We start from the raw sequence: 24,923 nt of genomic DNA, 5'->3' as shown, positions 1-24,923 counted from the left end.
ATAAATCACAAATTTTAATAGTGAAATGATAAAGTTAAATGTATATTTTATAATAATATGTTAAGGTTTATATAATTTTATTATATTAATTTATAAAAAAATATATTTATGTAGTCTGAATAATAAATTTTTATTAATTTAATATATTTTCTTTATTCTAAAAAATATTTATCACTTTATGTAAATTTATAATATAAAAAATATAATCTCTATAAAATTTAACTATTTCTATAACAAAGTAGTTTTACAATATAAACTTTCTAGGTATAAATTAATATTAGATTATGAAAATAAAAAGCTATTTACTTAGCTCAGCCAATTAACTGTTTAGAAAAATTATTATTTAGTTTTTTATTTTTATAACATTAATTGTTTAATATTTTATTTTAAAAACATATCAATCAATTCCTACATTTTAATTCCATTAAAATTATAGTGCTTCCATCATTTTAAATATTAATTTCATTTTTATTCATTTTTTGTAATTGAACAAAATACACAAAATATGATCATTTTTACTATATAAACCTTGAATTGCTTAGATATTTCTCTCTTCTTTATATATATTGATTTAAATATAACATTTGATTTAAAATTTATAAGCAAACTAAAGAATAGTTGAAATAAAAATGTAACAATGTTGAATTTAGAGACACAAATTTATTAATTAATATAATATTTTAGAGATAAAAATATTTTTTTTTCTTAATTTTTTATGAGAGAAATCTATAAATTTATAAAAATTAAATTTTAAAAATAAAAAGGGTAGTTCAATTATTTTTTTCATCACTCGTTACCTTCCTTCTTTGGAGAGATATCTAATTTTAATAAAATTAAATTTTAAAAATAAAAAATTAAATTTAAAAAAAAAATATTAAATTTAAAAAATAAGGAGATAAATCTATTAATTTCGATATATTTCATAAATAAAAAAAGTAATTCTTCTTTAATATAATTTTTAAAATATAAAAATTAATTAATAAGTTTATTATAATATATAAAAGTTATACAATACATAGTAATACCAATGATATAATAGGATAATATTTTTTATCAATTATATAGTTGATTTATTTTAAAAATAAAATAATAAATATTTTAATTTTATTAATTAGAAATATAAGTCATTAATGTAACAAGAAGTTGGTGAAACACAGAATAATTTTTAAGTAATAGGAGGACTAAATAATAAATTTTCTACAAGGACCTCAAAATTTACCTCATACCCATTGATGGGGAAGGCTACAGGGAAGGACAGCAAGCTCCTCTGATGTGAAAAACTTGGCCACAGCAAAAGCACGTTATCCTGTACCTCTCTTCCTTCTAATGTTCCGTCCCTATCCCTGTTCCTGACGCGTGTTCACCACCGTCTTTAAACCGAGCGTCGAATATCAACCCTCCCCTCTCCCTAAATTCCCCTTCCCTTTATATTCACCACCATTGGATTACAGCTACCCAGTAATCGTCCTCCTAATTTCACAGTTCGGTGGCAGGTACATGCCGGCAGAGGTGAGTTTCTTCTCTCTTTTCAACCCCTTATTTTCTAGAGCGGTAGCTCTGAAATGGAGCCTCCAGTGGTGAAAAAGAGAGGTCGGAAACCTAAGCCCAAAGATGAGAAAGATCAGCAACAGCAGAGTTCTGCCAAAATGAAGGAGGCAAAGAAGGTTCAGCAACCTTCTGTCGACGATAAGTACACTCAGTGGAAGTCTTTGGTTCCCGTTCTCTATGACTGGCTCGCTAACCATAATCTCGTTTGGCCTTCTCTCTCTTGCCGGTAATTTTTTTTAAAAAAATTCTGTGTTTTTAATGCTAGAGTCAATTTCTCCCTCCTCGCTTTCTCTAGGGATTTTCCAGTAATATGATTTTTTTTTTTCGCGTTCTATTACCTTTTCATTGCTTGAGGGTGTTCTTGTAATGTGAAGCTGTGTTCAGCTTCATTCCCATTTTTGTGATGAAAGGGCGAGTGATTAAAGCATGAATATTTATGGTCATAATTCATTTTTAGCTTTTTAATTTATGCAGGACTACGGTTCACTTAGCTTAATTTCTTTGTATCTGAGCTCTGCAATGAGTGGGCTTACTTCTGTTTGTTTTATCTGTTACTATCTTTTTATTATTATTATTTTTTATTCATTTGATTTGTTGGTCGATCTTCTTGTGAACAGGTGGGGTCCACAGCTTGAGCTAGCTGCTTGCAAGAATCGCCAACGTCTCTACCTTTCGGAGCAGGCAAGTTTGCTTATGTCAGTTTTATTTCAACCCATATGATTTTAGTTGTGTACGTACTGACAGGTTTTAGTAATTTAAACCGGCAACCTAAATTCCTTAAATTAACTAACAAAAATTTGACCATTCTAGTCTTTTTTTGATGTGTAATCTCAATTTAATTTTTGCTTGAATTGGAGTGGAAGATTATCGCTTTTTGTAATATATTCTTTTTCAGATATTGAATGGGTACTTGAAATGCACCTGATACTCACAAGTGATATATTCTTTTCTCAGTTTTTTTCTTGTGCTTGTGGATTTTTGTGTAGCACATTAATTTTTTCGATACTTGAGATATGTTCTCACACTTAACTTGCTAATGAATATACCTTTTATTGTGCTGTAATTAACAAGTACGTTTTTTTTTTCTTCTTTTATGTGGCCAGACTGATGGTAGTGTTCCAAATACTTTGGTTATTGCAAATTGTGAAGTTGTCAAGCCTAGAGTTGCTGCTGCAGAGCACATATCTCAGGTGATTTCTACCATATGATGTGTCTTACTGTCTTGTTCTTGCATGCTGCTTTTAGATTCAGGAAATTGTTCATGTAACTTCGGTTTTGATTTGTTGTCTATTGATTGACTTTGTAGTTTAATGAAGAAGCACGCTCTCCATTTGTTAGGAAGTACAAGACTATCATACATCCTGGAGAGGTACACATGCATGAAAACATATCAGATGAGAATTTTATAGCATTACTTTGTTTTGTATTTATTGGTTATATTCATCCTGTCATATATGTTTCAACTATGCTCTAAAGTTTATTTTTGAATTGAGTTGCTGGAAAAAGTGATGCTTGGGTATTTATGCTTTTGCATATCTCTGATGTGTTTTCTTCCTTACCTCTTTACTGTTCCCTTAAAAAGATTAATAGTATCCAATTTGCAGGTGAACAGGATTAGAGAACTCCCACAGAATAGTAGAATAGTGGCCACTCATACTGACAGCCCTGATGTAAGTTTACCAATCGTTGGAGATGTGCTGGTCTTCTCTTTGTTTAATTTGGAGGTTCTTTTAATGGCCTAGTTTAATGTTGCCTCCGTTGGGAAAACTCAGGTTCTTATATGGGATGTTGAAGCACAACCTAATCGCCATGCTGTTCTTGGAGCTACAAATTCTCGTCCAGATTTGGTATAACTTTCTTTGGGGCTTTTTTTAGAGAAAGAAAGGTTGTGGGCATGATTCCACTTTTTTATATTTGAAATAACTATTTGTGGATATTATTATATATTTTACCATGATAATGAGATAATAACATTTAGAATGTAAAATATAGATATGAATCATATTTGCAACAGTCTGCTTTCCACAAAACATCTTCCAGAACCATTTTAACCTGGAACTCATTTTGCAGATTTTGACTGGACATCAAGATAATGCAGAATTTGCTCTTGCAATGTGCCCAACTGAACCCCTTGTGCTTTCTGGAGGTTGGAAAGTTACAATTTATTACTGTCGACAATTGTATAAAATAGCTTGTTGATCTTATTCACAAATTATTCCTTCTTCTATCTGTTGTATTTGATGACACCCTAGTTTTGTTTAGTTTAGTATTTATATAGCTGCATTGTTATTTTTGTTTATTCTTCCAGGTTGTCTTGTTCTAGATTTAGTAAAAGATTCTATCTTTATGAAGGCTTTCTTTTAAGCAGAAAGATTTTCATTGCAGGGAAGGACAAGACAGTGGTTCTGTGGAGTATCCAGGACCATATAACAGCATCTGCTACTGACCCAGCGACAGTGAAGTCTCCAGGATCTGGTGGATCAATCTTTAAAAGGGCCGGGGATGGCAATGATAAAGCTGCTGATAGCCCTTCTGTAGGACCTCGAGGTATCTACCAGGGACACGAGGATACAGTAGAAGATGTGACATTCTGCCCATCCAGGTATCTTGCGTGGTCTTGTTTGCATATAGATAAGCACCTTTTGGCATCATGGTTCCATGTGCTTTGAACTGCATTTTTCACCTCATTTTGGAGAGAGCATTAAAGTGATGCTATTTTAAAATGACAAACACACTCATAATCATTTTGCTGTTTATTTTCTTTTGCGGATCAAGTTGTCGAGCTGGCATTTGTGTAACTGTGACTTATGGATGCAATCCATGCTTTCTGGTTCTTCTTGTTGAAATATCAGAGCAGGAAAGATAGTCATCTATCCTAGCTCTGTGCTGATGTTGTTTTCTGTGGCTTTTCTATTAGGATGAGTAATTTGTTTGTTATGTGCTATTTTGTTGCTGACAAAATTTTTATTGTTGCTGAAGTATTCAGGAGTTCTGTAGTGTAGGAGATGATTCTTGCCTTATATTATGGGATACTCGAGTTGGCTCTAGCCCAGCTGTCAAGGTTATATTCCTCATATCTATTTTCTTAGTCTCCTTGTTAATGCTTGAAATCACTTGTAAATTTCTCTTTGCTTGTGGGTGGAAAAGCTTCATATCTTATCATCTTGTTAAACCTTCTGTGATATTCTAGTTTTGAATTAGGATAGAACTCAGCTGATGATGGTACATAATGTGTCTTCTTTTTATTCTGGTCAACAGGTTGAGAAAGCACATGATGCTGATCTTCACTGTGTTGATTGGAATCCCCATGATGATAATCTTATTTTGACTGGGTATGATCCAACTTTACAATTGTTCTGGTTTTCATGTCTCTTTAGGCAGTGGGTATGTGATGGATTTTTAGGTTTGGCTATGCTCCCACATATTTTGTGTTTTGTGGAGATGATGGAAACTTTTAGATGCTTTTATTTTTCTGTAATGTCTCTCCAGGTCTGCAGATAATTCAGTCCGCATGTTTGATCGACGGAATCTCGCTTCTAATGGAGTTGGGACACCTGTCTATAAGTTTGAGGGTCACAAAGCTGCTGTTCTTTGTGTACAGGTAATCGTCCTTGCTGCTGTGGCCTGGTAACGGAAGTGTTAATTGTGAGTTATTCCTAAATATATTCATTCTTTTTCCAGTGGTCTCCTGACAAGTCATCTGTGTTTGGAAGTTCTGCAGAAGATGGTCTCCTAAATATTTGGGATTATGAGAAGGTGTGGATCTGCATCTATGCATCTAAATTTAACACATAGAGATATCTCATAGAAATTGCAGACCTGTGAGACGTACCGAAACTGAAAAATCATTAATAAAAACAAAAACAGAAAAGACTGCATGTACATGCTTTCTTTATACTTGGAAGCACTTGCAAGAAATTATCTATCTTGACCTTTATCTGTGATGTCAGTCTACCTAGGTGTATGTTAGTATGTGCGGCTGTGGATTAATGTATATATTTTTTCTTCCAAGAAGCTGGTGAAAGCCTTCACACTGTGCTTATTACTGGTCACATATAATCATACTGGTGCTAAATGTTGACATACTGCATGGCTCTGCATGTATTTTTATGTGGTACGAAGGTTTGATTCTCTAGATGCATTTGGTTTGTTTAGTAGATAATTGTTTGGATTCCTAGACCTTCAAATTGAAGTATGAAGTACATAATTGATAAGGGAGTGTTTGCAGCAAAGTTTACATTATTGGTTTTCATTTCTTTTCCCTTTATCAAATCAAAGGTTTTTTTCCCTTCCCCATGAACATTGGAAGCAGAGAACATTGTGGACTTGTTGCTTCACTGTTCTGCTACCAATAGACACTTCTCTTTCCATTTGTTCCTTTGATGACTTTCCAAAACTTACTTCGGATGTCTTTTAGGGTAATTTGGGCCCTGCAACTCTCTGATAGCAATAACTTTTCCTCTTCCTATTAAGTTTTCTGAAGGTCTGATTCAGCTGCTTTACTGTTTGGCTTAGATGTCTGATTGCGTAGCCTCTTTCTTGTTCAAGTATAGTGTCAGGGATTAACCCTAACAGATTAGAAACTAGGAAGAAGGGAGAAGAGATTATGAGAGTATAGGGAAAGAGAGAATATAGAGGAGAAGAGAGAAAGAATAGAGAAGAAAGGAAGTATAGAAGAAAGAAGAGAGAAATGATTATATTCATGAATCTTCTTGATAACAGCTGAGTCTCTTTACAGGAATTTATACACTCTGAGCTAGTAGGCTTAGTGAACAAAACAGTTACAGGTAGTTATAAAGAACTTCTTTTCCCGCCTTTTCCCAGCTAAGAGATTACTCCTTTCTAGAACCCCTTTCTCTTCTTCCGGAAGTATGTGACATATAGATGGTATTGGAAAGTTGAAGTGCATTGCATAACTCTTTCTCAACATGCAGGTTGGCATGAAGGTAGAGCGCCCAACTAGAGCCCCAAGTTCTCCTGCAGGATTGTTTTTCCAGCATGCTGGGCACAGGTCTGTTACTTGATGCTTTCTTTTTTTTTTTTTTTTTCTCTCCTAGACATGGGAAGAAAAATTAAATTCCTTAATTGCAAATGAGCCTGTGCTGGAAATATGTAAAGTTCCACATTTTTTCTTTTGTAATGTATTTGCAACTCCTAAGTCTTATGCCCAGAAACCATGAAGTGTTCATTTCAATTTCACATTCATTATATCAAATTTAACATACAAAGCCAATTTCCATCAGTACTGGTAGAATTTCCGAATTAATTCCTCGAAACTAAGGCAACCAAATCTTGGGGACCAAAATGTTCACACTTCTCACCTTCTATCTCTCACAAACATCTGTTTGTTACCCATGCTCTCAAGCAGTCTTCTCAGACCATGGGTGGTCTGGATTTCCTGGTCACTACTTAACCTGCTCATTTTTGAATTTTCAAGGTCTAATTATGGGAACCAGGGCTCATTCAGTTCTATATGTGTTTAACTTTTTGAGCTCATTTATGTTCTTTGTGAATTTTTTTCAAGGTCTAATTATAGGAACAAGGGCTCATTCAGTTCTTAGGAGTTCAGTTTTTTCAGTTCATTTATGTTCTTTGTGGATGTGTTAGGGAACATAAATCTGGGTCCAGTGTTTTCATAGTTCAGTTTGCCCTGTGCCTATTATTTTATATATGATCTGGGACACTTTCTGGGTCTTGGTGCTTCTGCAATCTAGGATCATTTTAGGATTTTCAAGGTCTAATTATAGGAGCAAGTGCTTGTTCAGTTCTTAGGAGTTCAGTTTTTTGAGCTCATTTATGTTCTTTGTGGATGTGTTAGGGAACATAAAATCTGGGTCCGGTGTTTTCATAGTTCATTTTGCCCTGTGCCTATTATTTTATATATGATCTGGGACACTTTCTGGGTCTTGGTGCTTTTGCAATCTAGGATCATTTTAGAATTTTCAAGGTCTAATTATAGGAGCAAGGGCTCGTTCAGTTCTTAGGAGTTCAGTTTTTTGAGCTCATTTATGTTCTTTGTGGATGTGTTAGGTAACATAAAATCTGGGTCCGGTGTTTTCATAGTTCAGTTTGCCCTGTGCCTATTATTTTATGTATGATCTGGGACATAGTTCAGTTTGCCCTGTGCCTATTATTTTATGTATGATCTGGGACACTTTCTGGGTCTTGGTGCTGCAATCTAGGATCAGATAATGTGCAATTTGGAACTCCAAAATTAATCACCCTGGAAGATGCCTCTTCCAGCGAGGGAAGAATAGGTTGTTGTGTTTTCATTTTCTTTTTCTTTTTTTTTTTCATTTTTATTCTTTTTTAGTTGGAGGGGGTTGGGGAGGGGTGTGGGTGTGGGTGTGGGTGTGTCTCGGTGGTCAGGGTGGAGAGTGTGAAGCTGAAGGGAAAGGGAAACCAAGATTAGGTACTCTCTGTGCTTTTCTGCTAATTGGCTTGACCACATTGCTTCAGCCATGTTTTTGTACCCCGCGACCTTTATTTACATTTTCTAGTAAGGATTTTGTGCAACTCTTTTTGAAATGAGTATCAGTACTTTTTCCATCTCAAAGTCATTCCCTTGTTTCCTTCATTGGTTTTTTAAGGCTGCCAATGGGAGCATTCTTGATGTTTATTTGACTAGAAAGGAAACAAATGGGTTTTGGGTCTTCCACTTGCTATTGTTCAAAGCAACACTGCTTAGAGGAGATTCTGCTCAATTGCAATTTCACTCCCTGTAAGATAAATTGAGAGATTTTGCTTGGGCAACAAAATTTTCAATTTATATTTTCAAGCCAATGTCTCTTAGAATTAAAAGTCTTATACCAATCAAATTTCAATTTTGTTTTTTGTTGTTCTGCCTATATCTTAAAAATAATACCAATATTTTCTATACACGAAAGAGTAGTGAAATGCTTCTGATATGCAAATTTTCCTGAAAAGCTAGCAACCTGAAAAGTGTAATATTGCCATGATCCATAAATAGGGTACCAAGTACCAACTGATCCTTCTCGTGGTAAAATATAGTGAAATTATCCCCTTGTGCCTTTTCCTATCCACAAAAGAAGTATAATTCTTCTTTGGATGCACCAAGCTGATACCTTCAATGTGAGCTTTCCAGAACCCTGCATTGCCAAGACAAAATTGATTTTTCTTGAATTGTTTTTGTGAAGAGGGATGTTTAGTATCTTATCTACTTTGCTTTAATGGCTTCTTTGTTCAGTAAAACCAATTTCTGGTTTCATTAGACTATTGGATGCCTAGTAAAAGGTCCTACATTCCCTGTCGTCTATCCTTTGGTTCTGGTCTTTGCTTGGGTTTTCACCTTTTTCCCGAATGTTCCTGGTTTATGTCGTTTAATATGATAATCTAGCATATTGCAAATGATTGAATCCTGGATTTCTTTTGAAATGTTTCTATTGTTTCCATCTGGACATAATTTTCTCTTTCGAAGTTGTTAATTCTTCTATCTGCTCAGGGATAAAGTTGTTGACTTCCATTGGAATGCATCTGATCCTTGGACAATTGTTAGCGTATCAGACGACTGTGATACCACAGGAGGAGGGGGAACATTGCAGGTATCAGTTACTATTTCTCTATGAATGTTCTTATTGTGTTGTGCAAGTGTGTATTAGAACACAAGTTAGCCAAAGAGGTTTACTTTTCATGGTCCATGCAGATATGGCGCATGAGTGATTTGATCTATAGGCCAGAGGATGAGGTTTTGACAGAGCTTGAGAAGTTCAAGTCGCATGTGATTGCATGTGCTTCAAAAACTTGAAATGGGTATGGAGTAAACTAGTCAATGCATGGATTTCTGTGTTTCTTTTGCCTTGAGTTTGATAGAAATTGGCGGTGATTTCAAGTGTAGGCATTCTGCTAGATATATAAATAGCTGTTCAGAGATTTAGGCCTGAGTCAAAGATTTATATACCTTAGTCGGATGAATTTCATGAAAAATTGTGTGGAATTGGAAAAACTCTGCTCTTCGAGAATTTAAGCTTTGATTTAGAAGCAAAAGGAAGAAAACAAGGGGATCACGTTTGATGGGAAGTAGACGGTTTGTTTAACCAGAATCGTTGGCATGGAAGAAGGGCAAGCCATGCAAGTAAATCGCAATGACGCAATATACAGAAAATGGCAATTGCCCAATTGGTTTTGCCACCTTTTTAACTGGTGAAAGTTAAAATAAGGAGGACTCGCAGGCTTAGTCCGATGTTCTTCTTCTTCAATCCGATGTTCTAATTTTTCAATCCCCAGCTTTGGCAAAAAAAATAAATAAATAAAACAAGAAAAGAAAAAGAAACAGCCCAGATGCTCCATTTGTTTCTAATTGAAGATATTTTTCTTAATATACTATTCATGACAAAAAGGCGAAATTATTAATAAAAATAAATAGATTAAATAATAATTTGCCTAATTGGAACTCGCATAAATTTACCTCTGAAGCTCTCCTAAAGCATGCGTTTGGAAGATGCGTTGCTGAACTTGGGGCCTCACCTTTCTTCTTCAAATAGTTAATAGAACATGCTATGCTAAAATCCAAGATGATATTTCCTGGCGAGTGGGAAAATTCTTAGTCGCACTAATGTTTACAAAATATTTTATAGATAGAATCAATTAGAAATTATATTTTATTTATCCGTGTTTTAAATTGAATTTATTTTAGAAGAAAAAAATTTTAAATGAATTTTTGTAAAATTATATAATTAAACTACTTCATGTTAAATAAAAAATAAATTTTTATCATTTTTAATATTTTTAATTAACGTCTGTTTTTTTTTTTTCCCAATTGCAGCTTCAATAATAATGCCAAGTAGACGTTAGGTAATGAGATACCCAAACGGTGAATCTAAATCCTTTGCTTCTCCTCTAAGGCAATTACTCATTCCTCGTTAATCTTTCCCTTGCATAAACCAAATATCCTTATTTAAGTCAAAATTTATACTTTTCCTATTTTGCAATTCACAGTATTATATACTTGTCCAAATTCCTGAAATATTAAATATATCTTTATTTTTTTTCTATTGAAAAAAATATAATATAAATGCTGATTCAAATTAAAGAATAAATATAAATAGATAACCTATTTCAATTTTTAAATGACGTCTTCTATAATTTAGGAAACCTGAAAGAAAATAATGATGACGTGTAAGGTTTAAGTGGTCCACAAAGCAACCAGCAATTAATTATTTAATATTTTTAAAATATTGAGTAATATGGGTTTAATTCAAAAATGTTTTTGAAATTAAAAAAATAAAAATAAAAATGGAAATTGTAATAGCTTTGGATGAGACAGTGCGAGACTGTCCCAGCAGGCAGAACGTTAGAAATTAATAAGAAATAGAGGGCAAAATTGTAAATTACTTTAAGCAAAAAAACAAAATTACCAAAAAAACCAAATCCGTATATCGAGGGTTGCTTTCTGCATCCCGAAACAGTCTTACTGACACATCTCTTACCTTTTTCTCTCTTCCTCCATAAAATTCCCGCCTTTTCCATTCAATGCCACGTCACTTCCTTATCCCCTCACTTTCCACGTGGCTCTCTCTGCCACCCTGTCATCTCTTTCCGTCCATTCAGATCACATCCTACGGTTCTCACTCCATCCAATGACGACCACAGTATCCCAGGAGGACCCACCAACCAAATTTCAAAAAAAATATATTAATTTCCAGACCCTTCTCGTCCACGCTGCCGCCGCGTGCTCTTAGTGTAGAAGAGACAAAGAGTATTTATAGACCCTAACAAATCACACGGCTCTGTCACTCTTCTCTCTCTATCAAACCCTCACCAAAACGAGAATCACAATCCAAACATGGAGGATTCAACACTGAGAGAAGAGTTTGATGATAGCAGCGGCGACTTGGCCGTCGAGAAATCTCCACCTCCGACGCTTCCTGACACTTCCGGAGATCTGGATGAAGATATCTTAGCTTGGCTTTCAATGGACGATGAAACTGTAGATGAGCTCATGAAGTTTCTTGATACTGACTCTGATGGAGCTTCTTCTAGTTTTACTAACACTACTAAGGTTAAGTTTATTGAGAATCCATATTCTTCGCCTTTGATTGTTCAGTCTTCTTCTTCTTATATCACAATCAACGGCAACGAAGAGAGCTGTGGCTCTTCATTTTCGGACTGGGAGTCGTCGGTCATGGTTAGCGTAGACATGGGTGGGATTGTTAATGCTACCAAGTCTTGTGGCATTGATGGGTTTTGCGATTTGTTTCAAGTGGAGAATGAAGGCGCGTGGGGTTCTAATGAGGCGCGTGAGTTGCTGAAGGCGGAGGGCGGCGGCGTTGGTGACGTATCGATGGAAGGGTATGGTTGACGGTGGTAGTATAGCGAGATTTCTAGAAGGGTTTTTTGACCATTGAGTAAACGTGAAAAGCATGGGGGTTTGGGGTTTAATCGATTATTTTATTTAAGGATTTTGGGGTGGTGGGTTAGGTCAGATATGGACAAATGTGAAATTATTAGTAATACAAAAGGAATAGTACAATTTTAATACACAAAACGATGTAGTTTTAAAATAGAGGAAGGTAGAAGCATGCAGCTGCCTTTTTTTTTTTTTTTTTTTTTTGTTTTTCTCTCTGCATTTTGCAGCAGCTCGCTTTTGTAATCACTAATTAGTAATTACTGCTTTTATTAATTATTGTATAAATTTCTGGTTTATTTGCTTTTTTTTTTTTTGTATATTTCTGCAATCAAACTCTTTAATTATATAAAGTAAACTTATATGAGAGATTTAGGTTTTATTATTCTAATTTTCAATTTTCAGTTGAAAAAAAAACACTTCAATTATATATGGATATAAATTTGTTTTTTTTTTGATATTGAAGATTTTTTTATAATCTTAAAAGTCTTATTTTTTTAAATTCTTTTTAGTTATAATTAATTTAAAATACATGTTCAGTGTTTTTTTAAATTTAAAAAAAATAGAGTTAATGTGCATAAGTTTAAATTAAAAGGTTATTTTTTATATTTTAGTGATGTATAATTTATTTATTTTTTTATTCTTTAATAACGTGTAATTATCATTTTACTATTTTTATTTGTCCGACATATTTTTATTATATCAAGTAAGTTATATTTTTTTTAATAAACTTATATTTTCGAATAATTTAATCTGTTTTAAGTACAAGTTAAACATGATATGGATGAATTGATGTGTATAATAAATTCATAATAAATTCTAATGGATTTTAAATTTATTTTTTTTAAAGTTGGATGTAATGTAAAAAATTTTAGTGGTTATTAGAGTTTATTTTCTCAATAAAAGCATTAGTGTTTAGAAATAATAAATAGTTGCTAAAATAATGTCCAAGTGCATCAATTTTAAATAATTTTACTTTTAATGTTAAATTTTGTGAGGAAAATGAATAAAATAGAAAAAAGAATGAGGTGGGACAAAAATAAATACCACTTACAAGAGTAAATATTGAGTCAATATTTTCCATAGTCTACATACAAATATTTCAACACTAAAATGAATTTTTATTATCTCAAGTTATTTTAATTTTAAGAAAATATTTTTTATATTTTTATTATTTAAATCATTTTTAAAAATTAATCAATAAAAAATATTTTTATGAATTAATTTAAAATTAAATCATTTTGAAAAAATAAAATTGTTTTTTACATGATAAAATTTTTATATAAATTTATTAATATATTTTATTTTTTAAATTAAAATTAAATAATAGAAAATAAATTATTTTTAAGTATAAATTGTTTTTTGTAAACCAAAAGAATCTTAAATTTACAAATAATAAAATTTATTAACTTGCTAATGAACCTTTATTTAATTGTTATTAAGAAATAAAGGATTGACGGAAAAATACTCAAAATTTACCTTATTTTACATTTTAATTTAAAATTTAAATTTTAGATAACTTGATATAACATTTGCATTTAAACAAAATTTTAATTAATTTTCAAAAATTAAAATATAAAAATTTAATAATATAATATTTTATTTTATATATAAAAATAATATTAACTTGACTATAGTCATTGATATGTTTAATTTTAAAAATAATTATAATTTAACTGTTAAATATATAAATTTTATTCTGTAATAATAATTATTAATATTTTATTATATATTATTTTAATTATTATATATATATATATATTAATATTTTAAATTAAATAACATGTCTATTATATTTATAATAAAATAAAATTTATTGCTATTAAAAATATAGAGTTTAATTATTGAATTATTTATTTTTTAATTTTAAAATTAATTAAAATTATATTTGAATAAAAATATTAAATTAATTTATTTAATATTTAAATATTTAAATTAAAATATAAAATGACGTGAATGCAATGCAAGCATTCAATTAAATATTTTCAATAATGATATTTGCAGGATACGAACTTGGATCTTGTGGGAAAGTCCACTTAAGAAAAGAGACTTCCATAAGAAAATTGATCAGGGGAAGTATTGCTCGAATCTTCATCAGGCAATCACCACCGTTCCTAAATAATTTGAGATTTAATTCTCACGCTTAAAACCAAACACTTGACCGTATTAAATAAAAACATTACTACTTAATTTTTATAATACAAATAAATTTATTTATTAATTTATTATTTTTAAAAAATTTATTATTTAAATTTTTACTATTTAATTTTTATAATTTTAATAATTAATACTTTAAATTTTTTAAAAATTATTAATTAGTTACTTCGTATTAAAAATATTTTAATATTTTTTATAATATTTAACAGCTAAAATTAATAAATAAATTAATGAGTAAATTTTTTAAAATATAAAATATATTTTCCAATACTAAAAAAATAGTGAATTTTTTTAAGATTAAAATTCATAATTACATGAATTTGTTTAAAAATGTGGTTCTTTAATTGAGTTGTTTTTGGTTTAGGTGTTGAATGCATGGAAAATGAATCTTTATTTAAACAAGGTGTCATTGCCTAATTTCACTAGCCAATGTTCCCACCTGGGCCAGCCCAGCTCACAATTACTTAAGCTTTAATTAATCAAAATTTCATTTCATTTCAAAGTTTAATTTTAAAAAATAAAAAAATACTCTAATTAAATAAAAAATATCTTATATTATATAATAATCAACCAAAATTCAGAAAAAAAAATCTTACTCATTTATAAATTATAATTACATTATTATTTTATAGAGATTCACTTATATGAATGGTTATATTAATGTAATTAGATTTAGATTTTTCAATCTAAATCTCAATTTCCTCATTCTGCATTATTTTATATCTTATGCCCTAATACCAAATCCATATTAGGGTTAGAAGTTTAAATTTTCATTTTATTAATTTATTTTTTTTAATGCCATATAAAATATATATTTTTCACATTAGAAAATAAGGAATTTATAAATGACTACAATATTTATGTCTTTTGATTTAAATAATAGTAAATACAATACATATCAAACCCAATTCTTATTGGCTCTTTTTTGTGATTTCAATAAATTTTTTTTATTTCATTATGAAAAATCGTGTAATATATAATTTAAAAAAACAATATGCACGCCTTTGATTTTGTTTAATTCAGTAGCTAAATTTATATAATTTGTGATGACCGCTGAGTTTTTGGTATTCGGACTGAGACCGGATCCTAAAAACAGAAACAAGTCCAAAGTTCAGTGATTCATTAGTGCGTCATTCAGCTCATAATCAAAATAAGCCGGACTGGTCAAATATTTGAACTCACTAGAGGAGAACCTAGCTTATGTAATGTGGCGGAGGAAAATTAAATGGCTATTTGACAGGAATAGATGAGCAGCTACATCCGTACGTACAGGTCTGTGTGATAGACACATGTGGCACTGTAATCATGCATCACTAAAAAAAAAATAAAGGGAAATACGCAAATAAAGAGGAAATACGTGATCCTCCCAAACTAAATTTACACACTTATAAACTCTATTTTTTCATTTTACAACAAATAATTTTTCTTTTTAGTTATCAATATATTGTGGACAAAAAAGAGCTATTTTAGGTTAAACAAATTTCTATTTTCTACACCAAATAGATAAATAGAATTGTTTAATTTGTTTGAGTTGTTAGTTATGTTGGTCCATTTCAGGCATGGGCTCTTTTCTTCAAGGGAAAAGAAAATCAAATTTTGAGAGTTGTAATTTCAATTTGTTGGTGAGAAAGATTTTAAGATCAATTCATAATAATAGGTCAAACCAATTCATCATTTTGACATTTCATCTCTTAATTATGATTGTAAAATGATTAAGATGAAAGGTTAACTTTCATTGTTTTTGAGATAAACTTCTGTTTGAGAAGAAAAACTGGAGCTTTCAGATAAGATTTGTTCATGATTCAAATTGGATTTTGAAATTAAATTAGGGTTAAATTCAATTAGATTTATTTTACATTTAGTCTTACATTAGTGATGTCAGCTTTTTTTTATAATGAATATGCAAAATAATAAAAATACTGACTGATTTAGTGAGTAAAATTTTTGATATTTAGAATATAAAGAAAATTTAGTTAACGAAAAATATTTTTTTAATAAAAGAATAAATTATTTTTAAAAAAATAAATTTATCTTCTAAAATTTTTTGATTATTTTAATTCGAATCAATTTTAATAAAAAATTAATAATATATTTCTTTTATAATATAAAAAGTTTAAACTATAATTAAAATTAAAATATTTTAATTTAATTTTAAAATATAAAAATAAAAAATACAGTACAAAATTTAATATTAAATTAAATTAATTTAATTCAAATTAATTTATATTCTAAAATTAATTTTTATAAATATTAAAATTATAATATTTAATTGATTAATTTAATTCAATATTAAACCGAATCGAAACCACCCACCATCCCTAATTTGTTGGGTATCTCGACGGGAAGAAATTATTACAAAAGGGACACGTGGTACCAAGGTTGAAGGGCAAGGAAAATTGGGGTCACACCATATAACACGTGGAGTAAGATTTGGGAACTCTAGAATTTGCCTTAATTTCCTTGGCTCATTGATTAAGCATTGATAATGATGCTTTAGCTATAATTAATAATATTAAATAATGTATTAATGAAGCCTTAAGTGATTGCTTAATCATTGCAAAATAATAATGCCTTTGACCCCTCGTCTCAAATCTCAATCCCAAATTCAATCTCGTGCCCCTCTTTTTATTAAGTCAATTCCTTCTGATTTATTAATTTTTTCGGTTCATAATTTTTATTTATTTATATATATATTAAAAAATTAAATAAAATTAATTTTTTATAAAATTTTAAATATTTAATAAATAAAAAAAAGAGAAATAATGAGAAAAGATGACAAATTAATTTTTTAACCTTTTGTATTTAATCAAAATCATTTTTCTGTAAATTAGAAAGAAATAGAGAAATAAAAAATAAAAAATATTCGTATTAAAATATTTAAATACTCTCAATTTTTTAACTCTTTTTTAATTTGTGAGGACATATTTGTTATTTCCCCATTTTTAATCATTTTTTTTTCTTCACAATTTAGCATCCAACAGAGGACAAGTGAGAAATTTCTCTGAAAAAGTTTTCTTCTCCTGTAGCTTTGTCTCGAAAAAGCCAAGCGGTTTGGATTTGGATGCTTTCGCCTGGTGGCTCTGGGTGGAGTTGTCTCCTTTGAGTCTGCGGTTCGGGAGCGTTCATGAAGACCGGAGAATAAAGGCTCCGTTCATATTTTTACTTCGGCTCCTTCATGGGTACTTGAGACTGCAAATGCCACAGAATCTGGTTTCCTCTATCCTGTTGACGCTGACGAGAGTTTTTGCCGTTTCTGTCAGAGGTAATTGAACTGATTGTTGCTTGCGTTCTTTCTTCTGGAAATTGATTTACAGCAATGCTTGGTTCTGGAGAAACAGCGCCGTTTTGTCTAGTTTCAACGGAGATGGAGCGGCGCTCAGTCTGCCTGTTCTTCGAGTTGATCTATCTGAATTCTCTTATTTGGGAATGGGCCTTGTTTGTTTGGGCTTTAATATGAATATATATTCCAGGCCCTCAGGCATTGTTGTATTTGTTTATCGAAAACAGCCAAAAAAATTTTTAGAAAATTAATCATTTCTTGTCATCGAAGCGTAAAAGGGCTAAAGAATTTTTTTTTTCAAAGGAAATGAAAATTAATGATGATATTTTGTTGGTCAACTTTAGATGGGGATGATTGCATGGTTTTGACCCATCCAACGACTGCCCATCGACTGATCAAGACCATCGAATTGCTGAGTTGGTGGGCCGTCTATAGCTCAATTTACATGTGAGGTTGGTGAGAGGCACTGTCAACCTTTTATTGTTATGTTGCCCATCTCCATAATTAATTTTCTTTCAATTTTCAGCCACCTAGCAGTAAAAATTTCTTCCCCGGTGTTATTAATTGGGACTCACATATAAATGGAAGTGGGGTTCAGACTTGAGAGAGACTAGAGACTGGAGACTAGTGAGATGATTTTAAGAGATTTTCTTTTTCTTTTTCTTTTTGGGTATCAGCTAAAATTACTTGTAGAATTCAAGAAAAGTAGTGCCCTGTCTTTATTAGAGAAATAAATAAATAAATTTTATGTAAAAAGAAGCAGCTAAAAACACCTCACACACTCCCCATCTCCCTTATAAATTTCTTCATATTAGTAATTCAATATCAACTCACAGATTCATCTTCACTCTTTTTCTCTCTTTTTCCTCTGTTTGTTGACTTATTTCCTTTCTGTTTGCTGTTCAATCTTGCTGCCTAGCTACAATGGTGGCCAAGAAGCCAAGAATTGTAATTATTGGAGCAGGAATGGCAGGTCTCACGGCTGCAAACAAGCTCTACACTTCTGCTAGCTCAAAAGATTCGTTTGAGCTCTGCGTTGTAGAAGGTGGCAATAGAATTGGTGGGAGAATTAACACTTCTGAATTTGGGGGTAACCGGATAGAGATGGGAGCAACATGGATCCATGGCATTGGAGGCAGCCCAGTTCACAAAATTGCTCAAGAAATCAATTCCCTCGAGTCTGAGCAGCCGTGGGAGTGCATGGATGGATTCTTGGACGAGCCAAAGACTATAGCTGAAGGTGGGTGTGAGCTCAATCCATCACTTGTTAAGTCCATATCTACTCTTTTCAAGAACCTGATGGATTTTGCTCAGGGAAAATTGATTGAAAGGAGTGAAAACAGTGAAGGACTTGATTTCCACAGGCTTGCAGCCAAAGCTTCTAAGATTTGTAAAAGCAATGGTGGTGTTCCTGGTAAGCTGAGTGTTGGTGCTTTTCTTAGACAAGGCTTGGATGCTTATTGGGATTCTGTGAAAGATGAAGAAGGAGAGACCAAAGGGTTTGGTAATTGGAGCAGAAAATTGCTCGAGGAAGCCCATTTTGCGATGCATGAAAATGTTCAAAGGACTTATACTTCGGCAGGTGATCTCCTGACTCTAGATTTTGATGCAGAAAGCGAGTACCAGATGTTTCCAGGTGAGGAAATCACCATTGCAAAGGGCTACTTGAGCATAATTGAATCACTAGCTTCTGTTCTGCCTAAAGGTCTAATCCAATTAGGCCGGAAGGTAGCAAGAATCGAATGGCAACCTGAAGCTCAACAATCAATGGAAAATGGGTATGCCAATAGACCAGTAAAGTTACATTTCAGCGATGGATCGGTTATGTGTGCTGACCATGTTGTGGTCACAGTATCACTTGGGGTGCTTAAAGCTGGAATTGGCCAAGATTCAGGTATGTTCAGTCCTCCTCTTCCATCTTTCAAGACTGAGGCCATATCAAGGTTAGGATTTGGTGTTGTTAATAAGTTATTTTTGCAATTGAGTTCTACCCATGATGACAAAGATGAAGTTGGCAACAAGTTTCCTTTCTTGCAAATGGCTTTTCATCGGACAGAGTCAGAATTGAGGAACAAAAAGATACCATGGTGGATGAGAAGGACAGCTTCTATATGTCCAATTTACAAGAACTCTAGTGTGTTACTATCTTGGTTTGCAGGGAAAGAAGCAGTTGAGCTTGAATCTCTTAGTGATGAAGATACAATTAATGGGGTTTCAACAACAATATCTAGCTTTCTACAAGCACCTCAGAAGCAAGTGAATGGTAATTCTCATGAATTGTCCAATGGGAACTTAAGTGCAAATGAAATTAAAATCAGCAAGGTTTTGAAGAGCAAATGGGGGAATGATCCTCTGTTCTTGGGATCTTACAGTTATATAGCAGTTGGATCCGGTGGAGATGATATGGATTCATTAGCAGAGCCATTGCCTGCTAAGATTGGTAATTATGAGTCTGCTGGGTGTCCTCCACTTCAAATTCTATTTGCAGGGGAGGCAACACATAGAACCCACTATTCTACTACTCATGGTGCGTATTTTAGTGGTCTTAGGGAAGCCAACAGGCTTCTTCAACATTATCATTGTGTTGAGATTTAGAAACTTATTACCGTATAGTAACATATATATATATATATATATATATATATATATATATATATATATATATAAATTTGTTAGACATTTTGGTGAATTTTTTTTTTCCATTTTCCATCTAAAACATCTTTCTTTCTCTTTGTATAAAGTTGATGAGTGAGAGCAAAGAAGAGAATTAGGGAGGGATGAAAGAGATGGATGGTGACATTTTTAGATGTATTGCCTGAAATTAAAGAAGCTTCTTTCCAATTTTCTATTGCCTAATTCTCTATGTTTGTGTGTTTTTTGCTCCTATTTTAGTCTCTTAGAGTTGCTTCTATAAAGCAAAAACCAATTGAAAGATTGGTTTTGGATTGATTATTCCAAAGATTAAAGTAAAAGAAACATAAAGAGAGCAAAAACTTTGGATCCCCACTTGTGTAAGTTTTTGTTTTTGTTTTTGGGACAGGATCCGATAAACCCGTGTCTTTCCAGCTAGGAATCCCTTCAGCAGTAGCTTTCTTTCTGCTGTGACTTTGTCTTAATGTTGTTTTTTGTTGGCAACTCCAAACAAGCCCTTCTTGTTGCAACCCAAAAACAAAACTTGGAATTTGGAAATACAATGAACTGCCCATGGGACTTTACATGATTCACATGAAAATGTGGATAATATACCTCCTGCAGGGAATTGAAGCTATGAGATGGGCCAATCCTATACTGTTTTCTTCTCGAGTATTCTACTCAGAATTTTATTTTAGAGATAACTCAAGTACCACTGAGTTTAATATGATCATCTGTCTGCTTTAAAGCGGGACCCATCACAATGATAGGTCCCGATCCATGCATACGTGAAGGAAATAGCAAGAAGACACACATTAAGACAGTTTTAACTTATTTTTACTTGGCTTCTTAGTAGACAACACCCGTGGCCTACCCGCTTTGTACCATTAGATTTCTATGCAAACACCAAATCCTTACTCTGCTTGCTACAGACAACGACTGTCCTTAACCAAACATTATCACCTAAATAAGCACACACATTTCTGTCCACTAATGTCAATCCAAAATCTCAAATCCCATCCTTTAGATTGCTCAAAACAGGAGTTAAATCAACGGTTGTGAAAGCATAAACATAGCCACACAGATTGGTCCTCTATGTTGTTAATAATTGAGATTTTGTTCAAGGGTTTCTCATATAGTTTCATATACTAAATAAAAAAATCTTCCTAAATATCTAGCTCTATTTATTGCCTTTGGATTTGGTATTTCTATGGTGTCTGGTTTGGTGATTTTGCTGTCTGATCAAATCAACAGAGCTATTGATAGAGTCTCCATTATTGCAAGATTTGCCAGCCATCTCCTCTTCCCCCCAAAAACACTGGAGTGACCCACTTGCTGTCTCTTTTCTGCCTCTTGTGGCCTTCAATCACCCTTTCATGATTTTGCATATCACACCACCAATCTGTCACCTAGTCCTTTGTCTGCTTAATAAAACAAACGAGTGAAATGAAAAATATTTAGTTTTACCTTGCTCAGATAATCTGATTATATATATATTATGGTCCAAAGCTATCCATTTCCTTTTCTTGAATCTTAGATCTTGAACCTTTGGCCATTGGAGAGTACTAGTAGGGTTGGAAGTTGGGGACCCTTGAATTGATGAAACCTGCAAAATGGATGGCTACCAATCCAAGATGTAACATCTCCTTTGCTATTTGAGATGTCTAGTTTTTATATTTGTTTTCATTGTGCTCAAGTACAAAAACCAAAAGCTGCTAAAGTTGATCATTAATCAAACCCACACATCTTTTAAAAGTGACTAAAAGTTGACATTCATATGCAATATTTCAAGAAAGAAAAAGCATTTGAATTTGATGATGATGATGATTCTACTCTATTAATTAAAAATTTATAACCAGAAGAATAAGCCATTCCTTTTGATATATATATTTTAATAAATGTTGGATTAAAAGTGTGATGATATATGCATGAGTAGATGTGTGCTTTATTCTTTCTTAAATGAAAATAGCTTTTTTCTAACCTTAAAGAGAGACAATGATGGTGAAAGAAAAGATAACTGATTTAAGTAAGTTATCATGTTGGGTATCTAGCATTTGCTTTATAAATTAAAGTCCTTTGTGATGATAAGAGCTTGCTTTAATAAAAGGACTTATAATTTTTTGGGGAAGGAAGGAATCTAGGTGTCTATTCATAGCCTCTCATCCTTGACCATTACCCAGAATCAGATTCATCATCACATATATATTAGGTAATTTACAATATAATCCTTGATATTTAATAAAATTCACAACTCTATTCATGTCATTTTAACAAAAAATAATTTAATTTTTAGAATTTTATTTTATTCATAAAATAGTCGCTCTATAAAATTCGTTATTAAATTATAATAATTTAAAAAGAGATTTATAATTTAGTTTAGGAGTATTGTCATTATTAACAAGTTAATTCCTATATTTTTAAAAATTTATTAAAATATCTTTATCTTTTTTCTCGATAAATAAAATAGTCATTCTATTTAATTTTACTGTTAAAAATATAATAAAAGATCAAATTACCCTCTCTCTTCTCCTTCTCCTTCTTCCATTTTACCTCTCTTCTTTTTCTTTCTCTTCTTCTTCGATTTTTTGAGACAATTCTTTCTCTTTTTCTTCTTATTTGTTATTATTATCTTTTTCTCCGTCTCCTTCTTTCTCTTATTCTTCTTTTTTAAAAAAGAAAAGTAAGAAAATATACTATTTTATTGACGGAAAAAAAATAATAAATGCGTTTTAATATATTTAAAAAAAAATAAGAATATTTTAATAAATTTCTAAAAATGTAAGAACTGACTTATTAATAATAACAATATTTAGAAATTAAATAAAGGATTTTATTTGATAATAAAATTAGATTTTAAAATTTTTTCTTTCAATTTTCATCTATTTATAACATAAAATAGAATAAAATGATTCTTTTATCGACGGAGAGAAAATATAAAATCGTTTTAATAAATTTTTAAAAATATAAATACTAATTTATTAATAATAATAATATTTATAAATTAAATAATAAATCCCTTAATTTAAATTTTAAATTTTATTTTTTATAATAATTTTATAAATTAATAATTTTATTGCCAAAATGAAAAAGTGAAAAACTAAATGGTTTAGTATAAAAAATTTTGAAATTTTAGATGGGATTTTGGTAAATATGAGGGATATATATTTAATTTCCTTTTGGATTTCTGCTTTGAATAAAATATGATATGAGTGTGGTCCACCATTTTTGAAGCATACCCAGAAAACTATCACTTGAAAACAAAGCTTTAATGATAACAACAAAATTAATTAAAGCTTTAGTCCTATTTGTAATAATGATGGATGTTACTCAAATTTTTAAAGTTTTCATTACTATGTCTTTTTGTTAAATATAAGAATCTAGTGGAGTTAAAAACATGAGTTATATTGCTGATTAAAAATTTAATTTTAAATCGAATCGAATTAAATAAATTAAAAATTAAAATTTTTATACTTATAAAAATTAAATTAAATTAATTTTAAATATATTTAAATTGAATTTATTTAATTCAATTCGATTTAATTTGATCGGTTTAATTTTTAAATATATTTTTTATTTTTTATACTTTATTTTTAATATTTTAAAATTTAATTAAATATTTAATATTAATTATAAATAATATATTTTTTTTTTTTAGAAAAAAGAGGGATAGAACCCTTATTTTATTAACTTCTAACTATATTATATAATAAACAGTAAAAATATTAAATTTTATTTTTTAATTTAAATTTATCTTTAAATTATTATTAAAAGGCAATAAAATCTAAATAAAACTAAATCAACTATATAAAATATAATTCACATTTTGAAATCTTTAATATATATGAAAAAATAAAATATATAAAAATCAACTATATAAATTATAATTTTTAATATATATGAAAAAATAAAATATATAAAAATTATAAAAATATATAAAATACAAATTCTTTCCCTCTTCAATTAGTGGGATATTTTTTTTAAAAAACTATAATAATATATAAATAGACTATTATAATTTTATTTTATTTTATTTTATTTTTAAAAATTTTTTAAAAATATTTTTTTAATATTTAATAAAATTTATTATTTTTAATTTAAATATAATTTAAAAAATAATAAAAAAAATTATATTTTTTAATATATAAAAAAAAAACAAAATTTATAAAACAGAGTCAGAAAGTATATAAAGTACAAATTCTTCCACTCTTCAATCAAAAGTTGACAGAAGTGGGATGAAAAAGTTTTTTTTTTTTTTTTTTTTATTATTTTATATATATATAAATTTTTTCCTTTCTGTTGTTTCTTTTATAATGCCTTTTATTTTCCTTATAATAAGGTATTTATTCTTATCTTGCTGCTAGAATAAAATCACTTTATTCTCCATTAATAATTATTTTCAATAGCCATGACAAAATAAAAATTACCGATTAGTGCCCAAAGAATAGAATCATAAGCAAAATACTCCCTTTTTTTAATCCCTTTTTGAAGGTTTTATACACAAATTAAAGACAATAATAAATATATTAAATTTTACTAAAAATAGAATTAAACAGACTATATTATTCTTTAATTAAAATATTTATGCACATATAATAAAATTAAATAATATTTAAAAAATATCTACCTATTAAAAGGTAAATCAAAAAATAAAATATTTAATAAATCATTGAAATTATAAAAAGTAACTTATTTAAAAATAAAAAAATTAAAATGAAAAATACTCATTTATAATTTTTATCTATTTTTTTATTAAATTAAAATTATTATTCACTTTTTTATACTATATTAACATATAAATTAACTATTATAATTCTATTTTATTTTTAATTGTTTTTTAAAAATATCTCTTAATATTTAATAAAATTTAATATTTTTAAGATGAATATTATTAAAAAATTAATTTTAAAAAATTATTTTTTTAATATATATGAAAAAATAATGTAA

At 30.2% G+C, this 24,923-nt stretch overlaps 3 protein-coding genes across 5 annotated transcripts; all 3 read left to right on the top strand.

The window, feature by feature from the left end:
• The first annotated feature begins 1,227 nt into the window (after positions 1–1,227).
• Positions 1,228–9,532, top strand: LOC110611881 (WD-40 repeat-containing protein MSI4). The gene is made up of 15 exons (XM_021752419.2): positions 1,228–1,774; positions 2,166–2,229; positions 2,652–2,738; positions 2,855–2,917; positions 3,153–3,218; positions 3,321–3,395; positions 3,619–3,694; positions 3,934–4,150; positions 4,528–4,609; positions 4,807–4,880; positions 5,038–5,149; positions 5,230–5,304; positions 6,483–6,559; positions 9,011–9,110; positions 9,212–9,532. The coding sequence occupies exons 1-15, from the start codon at positions 1,563–1,565 to the stop codon at positions 9,311–9,313; spliced, it is 1,482 nt and encodes a 493-aa protein (XP_021608111.1). The 5' UTR covers positions 1,228–1,562; the 3' UTR covers positions 9,314–9,532.
• A 1,646-nt stretch (positions 9,533–11,178) lies between these two features.
• Positions 11,179–12,119, top strand: LOC110612156. The gene has a single exon (XM_021752856.2). It carries the CDS (start codon positions 11,351–11,353, stop codon positions 11,864–11,866), a length of 516 nt encoding a protein of 171 aa, XP_021608548.1. The 5' UTR covers positions 11,179–11,350; the 3' UTR covers positions 11,867–12,119.
• Positions 12,120–17,033: 4,914 nt separating this feature from the next.
• On the top strand, positions 17,034–20,189 carry LOC110610333 (probable polyamine oxidase 5). Of its 3 annotated transcripts, XM_043955453.1 has the most exons (3): positions 17,034–17,330; positions 17,693–17,800; positions 18,268–20,189. In XM_043955453.1, the coding sequence occupies exon 3, from the start codon at positions 18,273–18,275 to the stop codon at positions 19,941–19,943; it is 1,671 nt and encodes a 556-aa protein (XP_043811388.1). In that variant the 5' UTR covers positions 17,034–17,330; positions 17,693–17,800; positions 18,268–18,272; the 3' UTR covers positions 19,944–20,189. The 3 variants fall into 3 exon arrangements, with proteins under 3 accessions (XP_043811388.1, XP_021605898.1, XP_021605900.1); XM_021750206.2 differs by lacking the exon at positions 17,693–17,800; XM_021750208.2 differs by lacking the exon at positions 17,034–17,330 and having other exon boundaries at positions 17,337–17,800.
• The last annotated feature ends 4,734 nt before the right edge of the window (positions 20,190–24,923 follow it).

The sequence above is a fragment of the Manihot esculenta genome, chromosome 3 (genome assembly GCF_001659605.2).
Source record: "Manihot esculenta cultivar AM560-2 chromosome 3, M.esculenta_v8, whole genome shotgun sequence".
NCBI lineage: Eukaryota > Viridiplantae > Streptophyta > Magnoliopsida > Malpighiales > Euphorbiaceae > Manihot > Manihot esculenta.
The sequence above is the reverse complement of the archived record's forward strand: the minus strand, read 5'-3'. Positions and strand labels throughout refer to the sequence as shown.